At 39.2% G+C, this 15,567-nt stretch overlaps 1 protein-coding gene across 1 annotated transcript in view; it reads right to left on the bottom strand.

Annotated features, from left to right (window-relative positions):
* Window positions 1-15,567, bottom strand: part of LOC133621189 (melanocortin receptor 5-like) — a 39,983-nt gene that overhangs the window by 4,252 nt on the left and 20,164 nt on the right. Inside the window, exons 3-4 of the mRNA XM_061983145.1 lie at window positions 14,310-14,416; window positions 4,312-4,500 (exon numbers count right to left, since the gene is read on the bottom strand). Coding sequence (XP_061839129.1) covers window positions 4,312-4,500; window positions 14,310-14,416 — 296 coding nt within the window. The remainder of the gene's footprint in view (window positions 1-4,311; window positions 4,501-14,309; window positions 14,417-15,567) is intronic.

The raw sequence follows: 15,567 nt of genomic DNA, 5'->3' as shown, positions 1-15,567 counted from the left end.
GTCAAAAGTGTGGGAACACTTTATTTTAAAGACAAAATGACACGGAAGTACAACATTGCTTCAGGAGCACCTAAAAAGGAAACATGTTGGAGCCATGGATGAAGGGAACTCACTGTACGTAACTTTTTAAGTCCATAGTGGCAACAGGCATTCATGAGTTCAGCTTTTTTGTGAGTAACGTTAAAGTTATGCCATTGTTGCTGATAATGTGTCTCCGGCACATTTGACTTCGTTTTGAGAGAGAAAACGCACGGTTACCAATTTCGAATAAACGTAACGGACAGAAATATCTCAGGTTGGTTTCATAATGGATCAATGTAGCCGGGCCCGATAAAGCTATATAAATATATTTAGATTTGAGTGATGCTTTAGTATAACTAAATGTTATGAGGGTGCTGGAATATTTTATGCTATTATTCAGAGGCAGCCTAAAATGAATCCTTTATTATTCACAACACCAACGTGTACAATATCTGATTCAGTTCTGATCTGATGAGTTACATTTCTGTGTTATTATTGGTGTATGCTGCATCCCCAATGTCCAGAACATGGTGCCAGTATGCTGTTTTTTTTTCAATAAAATACTGGAAAAGATAGAAATGTAGTTTGTCTCTTTTACCCGATTATTAATCGATTAATCGAAGTAATAATCGACAGATTAATTGATTATCAAATGAATCGTTAGTTGCAGCCCTAATATATATATATATATATATATATATATATATATATATTAGGGATATTAGGGGTGTGCATCTCTACCTTAAATGGTGATTCGATATGAATCTCGATACGATTCACGAACAATGCTTTTGAAAACATTACGATTTGATACGAGGTGAGCTTTGCATGGTCCATCCATCCATTTTCTACCGCTTGTCCTTTTCGGGGTCGCATGTTGAAAATTAAAGATCATGTCAGAACAATGTCATGTGTTTATTTTTTAAATGGACACAGTGGGCCCCATTCAGCAATTGTTCTTAAGAACAAATTTAGTTCTTAGGCCCACTTACGAAGTTTTTAAGGAGATTTTTGTATTCACCAATGTTTTCTTAGCTGGGATTTGTTTGTAGGTAAGAATAACATCTACGAGTGCTTCAGAGCACTCTTAGGGTGACCTATTTGTTCTTAAGTGTGACAAGTTCCCTTACTTCTATTGTCTAATGTTAAATTAATATCATATGTATAGATACATAGATAGATAGGTAGATAGGTAGAGATAGATACAGATATATATAGAGAGCTATAGATATATATATATATATATATATATATATATATATATATATATATGTCTTAAGGTTATCCAAAAAATAGTGCTCGATACCGTAGTAGAGCGCAATATATGTATGTGTGGGAAAAAAAATCACAAGACTACTTCATCTCTACAGGCCTGTTTCATGAGGGGTTCCCTCAATCATCAGGAAAATCTCCTGATGATTGAGGGAACCCCTCATGAAACAGGCCTGTAGAGATGAAGTAGTCTTGTGATTTTTTTTTCCCCACACATACATACATACATACATACATACATATATATACATATAAATAAATATATATATATATATATATATATATATATATATATATATATATATATATATATAAAGGTTGTCTCAATACCAATATTTTGGTACCGGTACCTACATAAAGTGGACCACAAAAAAAAAAAAAATTATATATATATATATATATATATATATATATATATATATATATATATATATATATATATTTTTTTTTTTTTTTTTTTTTTTTTGTGGTCCACTTTATTGGTATTGAGACAACCTTATATATAATATATATATATATATATATATATATATATATATATATATATATATATATATATATATACTTCTGTGACATTTGCATTATTGGCTTTATTTTAACTAAAAATCTTAGGGTACATTAAACTTATGTTTCTTATTGCAATCAAAGAACAATTTTGTCCTTAAATAACATAGTGAACATACTAAACAACTTGTTTTTTAGTAGTAAATAAGCAAACAAAGGCTCCTAATTTGTCTGCTGATGTATGCAATAACATATTGTGTAATTTTCCATTCTATTATTTTGTCAAAATTATAAAGGACAAGCTGTAAAAATTGATTATTAATCTACTTGTTCATTTACTGTAAATATCTGTTTTTTTTTTGTTTCATCATGTTCTATCTACACTTTTGTTAAAATTTAATAAACACTTATTCTTCTGTTTGGATACTTTACATTAGTTTTGGATGATACCACAAATTTAGGTATCGATCCAAAAACAAGTAGTTACAGGGTCATACATTGGTCAGAATTTAAGTTCTCATGTGTCCAGGGACGTATTTCCTGAGTTTATGAATATAATATGATTTTTTTTTTTTTTTTAAGAAAAAACATTTTGTGACGATACAAAATATTGATGTAATCATAATAGTATCGACTAGATACGCTCTTGTACTTGGTATCATTACAGTGGATGTCAGGTGTAGATCCACCCATGGCCTTTGTTTACATTGTGACGCCGGTGAGCTATCGTATCCTCCTACGGTGTGTAGTGAAGCATGTTTAGCTATTACTCGTCCTGCAGGGATGATACTTGTAAAACTCACTTTATTTGTCGCCATGGAGGCGAGGATTAGTGATTTAGAAGAAGCTAAAACACTGCCGATTGCGGATGGACATTAGCCACTAACTAACTAGTCATGTTTTAAAGCACCTCTTCTTGAGGGCGTTTCAGTGTTATAACTTCACCTTTATCGTTAGCTTTTAAGTCAAAATGCGTCCTTTCTCCCTTTTCTGTCTACACGGTGTGTACGCCGTGATTGTGCGCTGCCGAACATGCTCCTCTGCTCGTAAAACCAGCAATGTCACGATGTGACGACGACGCGCCGTCATGCCTGTAAAAAAAAAATATGACGAACCGGTACTTTTCAATATAGTACCGTTTTTGATTCATTAGTACCGCGATACTATACTAGTACTGGTATACAGTACAACCCTAATATATATATATATATATATATATATATATATATAATAATAATAACTGGGATTTATATCGCGCTTTTCTAAGTACCCAAAGTCGCTTTACATGTAACACCCATCAATCATTCACACCTGGTGGTGGTAAGCTACTTTCATAGCCACAGCTGCCGTGGGGTAGACTGACGGAAGCGTGGCTGCAATTTGCGCCAACGGCCCCTCCGACCACCACCTATCATTCATCATTCAATTCACCGGTGTGAGTGGCACCGGGGGCAAAGGGTGAAGTGTCCCGCCCAAGGACACAACGGCAGGGATTTTTGGATGGTAAGAGGCGGGGAGCGAACCTGCAACCCTCAGGTTTCTGGAATGGTTGCTCTACCCACTACGCCATGCCGCCCCCGATATATATATATATTACACACATACACACACTTGTGTGTGTGCTTGTGTGAGTGTAGTTACTTTACATGCAGTCGGCCTCAAGGCCAAATATTTTTAAGTCCAAAGCGACCCCAAAGTCAAGAAGTTTGGACCCCCGGGTCTAAACGCTACAAAGTAATCTGATATTTTGCCATCAGATTCAGGCCACATCGGGGGGTAGTCCCAATCCGATTAGAATCTGATCTTTTCAAATGTGACTGCAGTCTAAACGGCAAGGTGACCAGTTTGCTACTTTTACGTAATCTTTGGTCGAGCTACGTAATTCGTCTGCGCAGGAAAAGATGTGGCCCGCCAGCGGTAGGAGATGCGTAGTCGCAACATCCGGTTTCCTCATCCTGTAATGAGTACAAGTGTTTTTTGTATGCTACTGTAAATAGTATAAGTGCTTTTTGTGTTTTCCTGTAATGCGTACAGGGTTTATTTAGTATGTTCCTGTACTGAGTTCAGTTTTCCACTCCCACTTGTGTTCACTACCTTTCCTTTTTATTAATAGTGTGGCTTAGAGTAGCCCTTCTTTTGTTTTTTTTTGCTTTCCGTATGACACGGCGACACAACTTTTGCTTCTTACCGTATTTACTCTCGAGTTTCTTCACATCTATCTTCACTATTTCTCCATGAATTGTTTAATTGCACTTTGCCTCGGTCTCTGCTTTGGCGTCCTGTTATGTGGTGCACCCGCATGCGCACAGTCAGCCAGTCCCCACCAGGTGGAGATCTCCAGGAGGGTAGGGAGAGACAAACTCCCAACATAGCCAAATATCAGGCTCCACCTGCCCCCCACCCTGGATAGTCCTGCTATCCCCGCCCTAACTTTTCATCAACATGGAAACACAAGGTGAGATTCCAAACATCTGCAGCTATGACGTTTTAGAAAGGAGATGGTTTGAAGGTTACCTGTCCACTGCGATGGCCACCAGACTACACATGGAGGCCACCACAGAGATGCAGATCATGGAGTCGAAGACGTTGTCCATGTGTCGGATGAAGTGTTCCTCCACCACCAGCTGTCGATTGTTGAGCAGGTAAATGACCACCGTTTCCCAAGAGTTGGACACGCTCACCAACATGTCCGCTACTGCCAAACTGTCAAAGCCACAGAAGAACAATATTTCATACATTTTGTATACTGCAGTAGTACCTCACTTTCTGCAGCATTTGTGTGACGACCGGGTCGCATGGTGATGCGGGGTTTTCGTCTCTCAGGATGCAACGGACTTCGGACACAGCGTGAAGGTAAAAAAAAAGATTTATTTACGGAATAATAGTGATGGGTCCGGCAACACCGATGCATCGGCGCATGCGTCGAGCTCATAGAGCGAAACCCTGTGTCGGTGCGCGTACCGCTTTTAGAAAGTCACGTGACCGATCATGAGCTGTTTTGGTCACGTGACCGATACGCGAACTGTGTCGCACTGACGCCTCCTCTGTGCCCTGTGAGCGTGTCTTTTCTACAGCCGGAGAAATAATAACTAAGAGAAATCGTCTAAAATGTAATACGTCGGAAAAACTTTCTTTTTTTTTATAAAAATGTGTAAAAAAATTAAATTAAAAAAATTCCCAGTCTACAATCATCCACAACACGTTCTCTTAGATTTCCATGTTATGATACATGTTCACATTATTTATTGACTGTATCTAAAAAAGATACAAATATATTTTTATTTAAATGGAGATATGAAATAATCCTAAATGAAATACAATGACTTGGTTTATATTATTGTATATACTAGGGCAGGGGTCACCAACGCGGTGCCCGCGGTCACCAGGTAGCCCGTAAGGACCAGATCAGTCGCCCGCTGGCCTGTTCTAAAAATAGCTCAAAGAGCAGCACTTACCAGTGAGCTGCCTCTATTTTTTTAATTTTATTTATTTACTAGCAAGCTGGTCTCGCTTTGCTCGACATTTTTAATTCTAAAAGAGACAAAACTCAAATAGAATTTGAAAATCCAAGAAAATATTTTAAAGACTTGGTCTTCACTTGGAATAAGCGGTAGAAAATGGATGGATGGATGGGTCTTCACTTGTTTAAATAAATTCATTTATTTTTTACTTTGCTTCTTATTACTTTTAGAAATACAATTTTAGAGAAAAAATACAACCTTAAAAGTGATTTTAGGATTTTTAAACAAATATATCTTTTTACCTTTTAAATGTCTTCCTCTTCTTTCCTGACAATTTAAATCAATGTTCAAGTAAATTTATTTATTTTTTATTGTAAAGAATAATAAATATTTTAGCTTTTGGTTTTTCGACGAAGAATATTTGTGAAATATTTCTTCAAACTTACTATGATTAAAATTCAGAAAAAATATTCTGGCAAATCTAGAAAATCTGTAGAATCAAATTTAAATCTTATTTCAAAGTATTTTGAATTTCTTTTAAAATTTTTGTTCTGGAAAATCTAGAAGAAATACTGATTTGTCTTTGTTAGAAATATAGCTTGGTCCAATTTGTTATATATTCTAACAAAGTGCAGATTGGATTTTAACCAATTTAAAACAAGTCATCAAAATTCTAAAATGTATCTTAATCAGGAAAAATTAATAATGATGTTCCATAAATTCTTTTTTTAATTTTTTCAAAAAGATTCAAATTAGCTAGTTTTTCTCTTCTTTTTGTCGGTTGAATTTTGAATTTTAAAGAGTCGAAATTGAAGATAAACCATGTTTCAAAATTTTATTTTAATTTTTTTCGTGTTTTCTCCTTTTTTAAACCGTTCAATTAAGTGTTTTTTTCATCATTTATTCTCTACAAAAAACCTTCCGTAAAAGGAAAAAAAAATGTACGACAGAATGACAGACAGAAATACCCATTTTTTTTATATATATAAATTTATTTATTTAGCTATTCTTGTTTAAATCACACTTACATGTAACTTACAAATGACAATATATTTATTTAAGTGTGTATCAAACTGGTAGCCCTTCGCATTAATCAGTACCCAAGAAGTAGTTTTTGGTTTCAAAAAGGTTGGTGACCCCTGTACTAGGGCATAAAATCAGTGTCAGTTGAGTCGGTCCATAGGTTGCCTGTAGGGATTTTTAATGTCCAGCAGATGTCAGTATTTAGTGACACAGTATCGACACAGTATCAATACAATTTTGCAATGTGTCGAAACGCTTCATGACGCCTCATCAACCCATCACTACGGAATAAATCAGAAGGAACAAAGAAAAGGGTGCTCATAGCACTTAAGGCAAAAAACTAAATGGGCTAGCGTGGGAGCTAGCAAATAACAAGAGCAGGAAACAAAAGTCGTCATATGTTGTATGGAAACAAACTAGGAAGCAAGACAGAATGACAGGGAAGGCAGGCTTAAATAATAATGTCAGTGATGACCAACAGGTGCGCGTCGGGAACACACGCGGCAGGTGAAAACAATAAGCAGCCATGGCAACAAACACAGGTGTACAAACAGGCACTCAAGGAGTCCAAAACTAACAAAAAACACAAGTACCTCGAAAACGTAAACAAAAATATGATCCGGGCAGCGGATCATAACAATTTGCTTTTGATTTTGGTTATGATACGGCCAAACGTTATACATAACAAAGATATACGTTTGTCTGCGTGTCATCTCCGCACTTTCTTTATTATATATATTTATTATAAGATATTATATTCAGTACGACTGAACGATGAGTATGGAGTGAGAAAACAACTCCATAACCAAGCACATATACAGTTGGGATCAAAAGTTTACATACACTTGTAAAAAACATAATGCCATGGCTGTCTTGAGTTTCAAATACTTTCTACAACTCTTATTTTTTGTGATAGAGTGATTGGAGCACATACTTGTTGGTCACAAAAAACATTCATGAAGTTTGGTTCTTTTATGAATTTATTATGGGTCTACTGAAAATGTGACCAAATCTTCTGGGTCAAAAGTATACATACAGCAATCTGACCACAGGACTTTCCTCCAGAAGGTCTTATCTTTGTCCATGTGATGTCAGATGAAACAAAAATTGAGCTGTTTGGCCACAATACCCAGCAATATGTTTGGAGAAGAAAAGGTGAGGCCTTTAATCCCAGGAACACCACTCCCACCGTCAAGCATGGTGGTGGTAGTATTATGCTCTGGGCCTGTTTTGATGCCAATGGAACTGGTGCTTTACAGAGAGTAAATGGGACACTGAAAAAAGGAGGATTACCTCCAAATTCTTCAGGACAACCTAAAATCATCAGCCCGGAGGTTGGGTCTTAGGTGCAGTTGGGTGTTCCAACAGGACAATGACCCCAAACACACGTCAAAAGTGGTAAAGGAATGGCTAAATCAGGCTAGAATGAAGGTTTTAGAATGGCCTTCCAAAAGTCCTGACTTAAACGTGTGGACAATGCTGAAGAAACAAGTTCATGTCAGAAAACCAACACATTTTGCTGAACTGCACCATTTTTGTCAAGAGGAGTGGTCCAAAATTCATACAGAAGCTTGCCAGAAGCCTGTGGATAGCGCCTTATTGCAGTGAAACTTGCCAAGGGACATGTAACCAAATATTAACATTGCTGCATGAATACTTTTGACCCAGCAGATTTGGTCACATTTTCAGTAGACCCATAATAAATTCATAAAAGAACCAAATTTCACGAATGTTTTTTGTGACCAACAAGTATGTGCTCCAATCACGCTATCACAAAAAAATAAGAGTTCTAGAAATTATTGGAAACTCAAGACTGCCATGACATTGTGTTCTTTACAAGTGCATGTAAAACTTTTGATCGCGACTGTACCTTTCACGACAAACAACTTTAGACTTGCAACGAGGGGTGTTCCGTCATACCACGTGGGGTGAAGTGTCGAAGGCGTCGGATGGGGGGTGGGATACGTGTGTGTGTGTGTGGCGTGTGTTTTTCGTGGATGAGAGATAGGGATGGAATTTGTTGCTTCTTCACTGCACTGTCCTCTGGGGGAGTCTCGAAGTAACGACCTTGCTACGTCGCTTGAAGCCAGGGAAAACAATCCAGATTAAAAATGTTTGTGTTTGAGCGAGCAAAAATAAATTACAACTTTTCACTTTATTGTCTATTTCTGGTCCTCAAATGCATCACACTTCACCATCAGAGCAGCCGACGTCTCCAAGATGTTGTCAAATTTGCAATATAGTCCAAAATAGCAAAAGTGAGTGCCCGTGCACACTTCTGCCCTCATCCTCCAATCATTTGTGGCAGCTTTAGTGTACTTTAAACGGCTGCCAGCATCTTTCAATTTGTCGATACACCAGAGCAACGCTAACTCCAATCAGCAGAAGTTAAGTCATTTTAATTTATAGTTATTGATAGGCAGTTTTCTGGAATGTTGGCGGCTTGGTCCACCTGCGGAGCAACTCCCTGGCACTCCCTGGCGCTGCTCCTCAAAGTCATGTCACTAAATAACAAATCATCTCGTTTAACAAACTTGTTGTTTTAAATGTTTAATAATTGTATAAAAAAATCATAGTAGTAGGGTTGTCAGCATAGCAGGATTTTATTAGTTGGTGCCTGTGAGGCATGGGTCGCATGACGGCGCACGTTCACAAGAGGGCAGAAAAGCCGAGGAGGCAATGTGAAGGTAAAAAGTATTTAATGTCATGACAAAAAACTAATTTGAGTGACGCTAAGGAAAAGGAACAGAGGCATAAGGAATGTTTTGCAGAACAAAACTAAACTGGACAGCCTACAAGGTCAACAAAAACTGAATGCTGGAGCACTGCAAAAACTTACTGGATCCGACGGGTGGCAGGAGAAGCGTCCACATTAGAGATGCGCGGATAGGCAATTAATTCATCCGCAACCGCATCAGAAAGTCGTCAACCATCCGCCATCCACCCGATGTAACATTTGATCAGAACCGCATCCGCCCGCACCCGCCCGTTGTTATATATCTAATATAGACGATGCAAGGCATTAGTGAGGTTATAAAGCTTTTGCCTGTTAAAGAAAGGAGACTGATCCAATGCAGTGCAGACATTCGCGTGCCACGCTGTCACGACCCAGACGCACACCAGTGCGCAATCATATGAGAGCCGCGCTGAGCGCACCTCCAAGCGCGTCTCGCTGCCGGCGACGGCCGCGTATGAGCCCGACGCTCCAGCGCCACCCATTTTCAGGGCTAGTTGATTCGGCAGGTGGGTTGTTACACACTCCTTAGCGGGTTCCGACTTCCATGGCCACCGTCCAGCTGCTGTCTATATCAACCAGGGTGAGCCCCACCCCTTTCGTGAGCGCACTGCGCGCGGAGTGACCCCTGTTACGCGCCCCCGGCAATGGGGGTGGCGGGCAGGTAAGCTGCGCGGGCGGAGCGTGCGGAGTGACCCCTGTTACGAGCCCCCGGCCACGGGGGTGGCGGGCAGGTAAGCTGCTTACCTGCTGCGCGTGACGCCGGCCGCGGCGAAGGCGGACGAGGCGGGGTGTCGGTGCGGTGGGCGCGGTGGTGACCCTGGACGTGCGTCGGGCCCTTCTCGCGGATCGCCTCAGCTACGGCTCCCGGTGGGGCCCTCTCGGGGGAAGGGGCCTCGGTCCCGGACCCCGGCGAGGCGTCCCTTCTCCGCTCCGTAAAAGTGTCCATCTCTTTTTCTTTTTTTTCTTCTGTTGTGGCATATGCTGCAGGTGCCTGCTCGTTTTTCGTATGTGGGTAACAACATTTAACTATGTATATATATTTTCAAATTGGTTTAACTGTCACCCGCCTGAATCTATTTAAAATCTAATTTTTTTTTATTTCAACCACCCGACCCGACCCGACCCGCGGATAAAATCTAATTTTTTTTAATTTCATCCGCCCGATCCGCGGATAATCCGCGGACTCCGCGGTTGTGCCCGCAAACCGCGCATCTCTAGTCCACATTCAATAACAAACATGACACGACAAAAATGGTAGCATTTGCACAACGCAAATAGTTAACACAGAGCAGGTGCAGGGAATAGCGCTCAGAGGCGGCCGTGAAGGTGCTGCAGGAAACACACACAAAAAACGGAAGTGCCACCAAAAAAAAGCACAAGACAGGAACTAAGACTCTAAACACAGGAAAACACCATCCATCCATCCATTTTCTATCGCTTATTCCTTTCGGGGTCGCGGGGTCGCTGGAGCCTATCTCAGCTACAATCGGGCAGAAGGCGGTGTACACCTTGGACAAGTCACCACCTCATCACAGGGCCAACACAGATAGACAGACAACATTCACACTCACATTCACACACTAGGGCCAATTTAATGTTGCCAATCAACCTATCCCCAGGTGCATGTCTTTGGAGGTGGGAGGAAGCCGGAGTACCCGGAGGGAACCCACGCAGTCACGGGGAGAACATGCAAACTCCACACAGAAAGATCCCGAGCCTGGGATTGAACTCAGGACTACTCAGGACCTTCGTATTGTGAGGCAGACGCACTAACCCCTCCTCCACTGTGCTGCCCAGGAAAACACCAATAAACTCAAAATTGTCACACCGCGGTGAGGGAAGTCTTGTCTTGGTTTTTTCTATCTTATGATTTACATGTTTTATTTTGAAAAGCAACTCCTCTTGTTTCAGATCACGGGTCCTTCCTCTTGTGTCACCAGTCTGACGTCATTCCTGACCCTTGATTGTTTCCACCTGTTTCCCATTACCCTCATGTTCTTTATAAGCCTATGCCTCCCCTTGTTCTGTGCCAGATTGTCTCGAGCTTTCGTGCCTGTCTTGCGTTCCATGTTCATGTTCATGTCCATGCCTTGCCTTGTCCCACGTCTACGTCCTTGCTTCCAGAATATCCCACGCTGTAATTTTGAATTAACTTTTTTCCTCCCTCAGAGCGACTTTTGTTATTCTACCTTTTTCTACCGCAGTGGTGAGTAGTGATGGGTTGATGAGGCCTCATGAAGCGTTTCGACACATTGCAAAACTGTATTGATACTGTGTCGATACTGTGTCACTAAATACTGACATCTGCTGGACATTAAAAATCCCTACAGGCAACCTATGGACCGACTCAACTGACACTGATTTTATGACCTAGTACAGTGGTTCTCAAATGGGGGTACGCGTACCCCTGGGGGTACTTGAAGGTATGCCAAGGGGTACGTGAGATTTTAAAAAAATATTCTAAAAATAGCAACAATTCAAAAATCCTTTATAAATATATTTATTGAATAATACTTCAACAAAATATGAATGTAAGTTCATAAACTCCGTGAAGCACAAGCTCAGGTTTGTCACTAAAATGTCTGTCAAAAAGAACTGTGAAAAGAAATGCAACAATGCAATATTCAGTGTTGACAGCTAGATTTTTTGTGGACATGTTCCATAAATATTGATGTTAAAGATTTTTTTTTTTGTGAAGAAATGTTTAGAATTAAGTTCATGAATCCAGATGGAGCTCTAATACAATCCCCAAAGAGGGCACTTTAAGTTGATTATTACTTCTAGGTGTAGAAATCTTTATTTATAATTGAATCACTTGTTTATTTTTCAACAAGTTTTTAGCTATTTTTATATCTTTTTTTCCAAATAGTTCAAGAAAGACCACTACAAATGAGCAATATTTTGCACTGTTATACAATTTAATAAATCAGAAACTGATGACATAGTGCTGTATTTTACTTCATCTTTTTTTTTTCAACCAAAAATGCTTTGCTCTGATTAGGGGGTACTTGAATTACAAAAAAATTCACAGGGGGTACATTGCTGAAAAAAGGTTGAGAACCACTGACCTAGTATATACAATAATATAAACCAAGTCATTGTATTTCATTTAGGATTATTTCATAACTTCATTTAAATAAAAATATATTTTTTGTCTTTTTTAGATACAGTCAATAAATAATGTGAACATGTATCATAACATGGAAATCTAAGAGAACGTGTTGTGAATGAGGATGCTTGTGGACCTGGAAATTATTATTTTATTTTTTTTACACATTTTTATTTAAAAAAAAAAAAACAGTTTTTCCAACGTATTCAATTTTAGACGCTTTCTCTTCTTAGTTATTATTTCTCCGGCTGTAGAAAAGAGCCGCTCACAGGGCACAGAGGAGGCGTCAGTGCGACACAGTTCGCGTATCGGTCACGTGACCAAAACAGCTCATGATCGGTCACGTGACTTTCTAAAAGCAGTACGCGCACCGACACAGGGTTTCGCTCTTTGAGCTCGACGCATGCGCCGATGCATCGGTGTTGCCGGACCCATCACTAGTGGTGAGTTATAATTTTTCCTTAAAGATTTTTTCCTCAAAGTTTTTTGAGTGATTTTTTGTTTACATTTATTAGAGTAGTTAAGTTTTATAGTCTTTATTTTCTTCCTCCTGTTGGAGCGTTTTTTGTTAAAGTTTTTTGATAACAGATACGGTGCTAATTATAATTGTCCTTATTTTTGTATTTCCTCCTTCTGGAGTGATTTTCGGTTTTTCCCTTTTGGAACATTTTGTCGACAGCTATTTTTGTCTTTTCATAGTATTTGAATTTACTCGGCTCTGGAGGTTTAAAGAGTTTTTCAAAATAAAAGCTTTATTTGGAATCACATCTCTGCATCTGAGTCCCTTCCTTTGTCCAAGCCTGACAAAAATAAGACAAGATCTGGCAGGAACAGATCATGACAGTACCGATACCTGTTAACTACCACAATCCTTGATACCAGGATAATAATGTGGATGTGTGTTCAAAAGTCAATGTGGTGTGTATTGTTGGATGTGTGTTAAAAGGGTAAATGTGGTGTGTATTGTCGGATGTGTTTTCAAAAGTCAATGTGGTGTGTATTGTTGTATGTGTGTAAAAAGGTAGATGTGGTGAGTATTGTTGGATGTGTGTTAACAAGGTAAATGTGGTGAGTATTGTTGGATGTGTGTTAAAAAGGTAAATGTGGTGTGTACTGTTGGGTGTGTGTTAAAAAGGTAAATTTGGTGTGTATGGTTGAAAGTGTGTTCAAAAGTAAATGAGGTGTGTATTGTTGGATGTGTGTTAAAAAGGTAAATGTGGTGTGTATTGTTGGATGTGTGTTATAAAGTAAATGTAGTGTGTATTGTCGGATGGGTGTTAAAAAGGTAACTTTGGTGTGTATTGTCGGATGGGTGTTAAAAGGTAAATGTAGTGTGTAGTGTCAGATGTGTGTTAAAAAGGTAAATGTGGTGTGTATTGTTGGATGTGTGTCAAAAGTCAATGTGGTGTGTATTGTTGGATGTGTGTTCAAAAGTAAATGTGGTGTATATTGTTGGATGTGTGTTCAAAAGGTAAATGTGGTGTGTACTGTTGGGTGTGTGTTAAAAAGGTACATTTGGTGTGTATGGTTGAAAGTGTGTTCAAAATCAAATCAAATCAACTTTATTTATAAGTAAATGAGGTGTGTATTGTTGGATGTGTGTTAAGTCAAATTGGTATGTATTGTTGGATGTGTGTTAAAAAGGTAAATGTGGTGTGTATTGTTGGATGTGTGTTATAAAGTAAATGTAGTGTGTATTGTCGGATGGGTGTTAAAAAGGTAACTTTTGTGTGTATTGTCGGATGGGTGTTAAAAGGTAAATGTAGTGTGTAGTGTCAGACGTGTGTTAAAAAGGTAAATGTGGTGTGTATTGTTGGATGTGTGTTAAAAGTCAATGTGGTGTGTATTGTTGGATGTGTGTTCAAAAGTAAATGTGGTGTATATTGTTGGATGTGTGTTCAAAAGATAAATGTGGTGTGTATTGTTGGCTATGTGTTAAAAAGGTAAATGTGGTGTGCATTGTTGGAAATGTGTTAAAAAAGTCAATGTGGTATGTATTGTTGGATGTGTGTTCAAATGTCAATGTGGTGTGTATTGTTGGATGCGTGTTCTAAAGGTAAATGTGGTGTGTATAGTTGGATATGTGTTAAAAAGGTAAATGTGGTGTGTATTGTTGAATGTGTGTTAAAAAGGTAAATGTAGTGTGTATTGTTGGATGTGGGTTCAAAAGTTGAGTCGTTACCTGCACACAAAGAAGTACATGGGAGAATGAAGGTTCTTGTTCTTCACAATGGCTGTGATGACCAGGATGTTCTCCAACAGGGAAATGATTCCCAGAATCAGAAAGAGCTGCAAGAAAGCAAAGTGGCGCTAGTTGGTTTTCCATACGGAATATGCGATATGTTTGTTCTTTGTTTGGAACTGGGACTGACAAGAACTTCAGGCTGAAGTCGTTTGGACTCGTACTGTGACGAAAGCAGAGTTTCTTCTTCCGTTCTATGTTAGCAGTGACAACTGTGCTAAGAATAGGAAATGTGTCCTACCAGATTACAATCTGCCAAATGAAAATGTTTAACCCTCTTAAATGAATTGATTAACGTGGACCCCAACTTAAACAAGTTGAAAAACTTATTCGGGTGTTACCATTTAGTGGTCAATCGTACGGACTATGTACTGTACTGTGCAATCTACTAATAAAAGTCTCAATCAATCAATGAAATCCTGGGCTTGAGAAGCTTGCTAGAAAAAGATCACACGAATAAGTCATATTTAGTGTGCATCGTCCATGTACTGCACGAGGTAAAATGTGTGTGATGTGGGTATGAAAGTCAAGATTTTGATGGTTACTGTAGATGTAAACATGTACTAAAAATGTACTACTGAATAGGAGTAATGACCAATGCTTGGTCAGTGAGACAATCTTAGATATTTACCAAGCACATTGTCCTGAGTATTGGTCCATCCAAGGAATGTTGACAGATACGTTATTTGTTGCTGCAAAACAGTCCTCGGACCCAGAACAGAAATTCCACTTGTCGGTACCATCGAAGGAAACCAATCCTAGTTATGATTTTGGAAGTGGTGTATATACATGTAGGTATGTGTATATATACTGTCATACTTGCCAACCCTCCCGCATTTTCCGGGAGACTCCCGAAATTCAGCGCCTCTCCCGAAAACCTCCCGGGACAAATTTTCTCCCGAAAATCTCCCGAAATTCAGGCGGAGCTGGAGGCCACGCCCCCTCCAGCTCCATGCGGACCTGAGTGACGTGTTGACAGCCTGTTCACACGTCCGCTTTCCCACAATATAAACAGCTAATGATCGAGGGCGAGTTCTTGGTTTCTTATGTGGGTTTATTGTTAGGCAGTTTCAATAACGTCCTCCCAGCGCGGTAACAACACACAACAACAGCATTTCGTCTACCGTAAAGCAGTTGGTCTGCCGTAAACAGCAATGTTGTGACACTTTTAAACAGGACAATACTGCCATCTACTGTA

Source organism: Nerophis lumbriciformis, linkage group LG21 (genome assembly GCF_033978685.3).
Source record: "Nerophis lumbriciformis linkage group LG21, RoL_Nlum_v2.1, whole genome shotgun sequence".
Taxonomy (NCBI): domain Eukaryota; kingdom Metazoa; phylum Chordata; class Actinopteri; order Syngnathiformes; family Syngnathidae; genus Nerophis; species Nerophis lumbriciformis.
The sequence above is the reverse complement of the archived record's forward strand: the minus strand, read 5'-3'. Positions and strand labels throughout refer to the sequence as shown.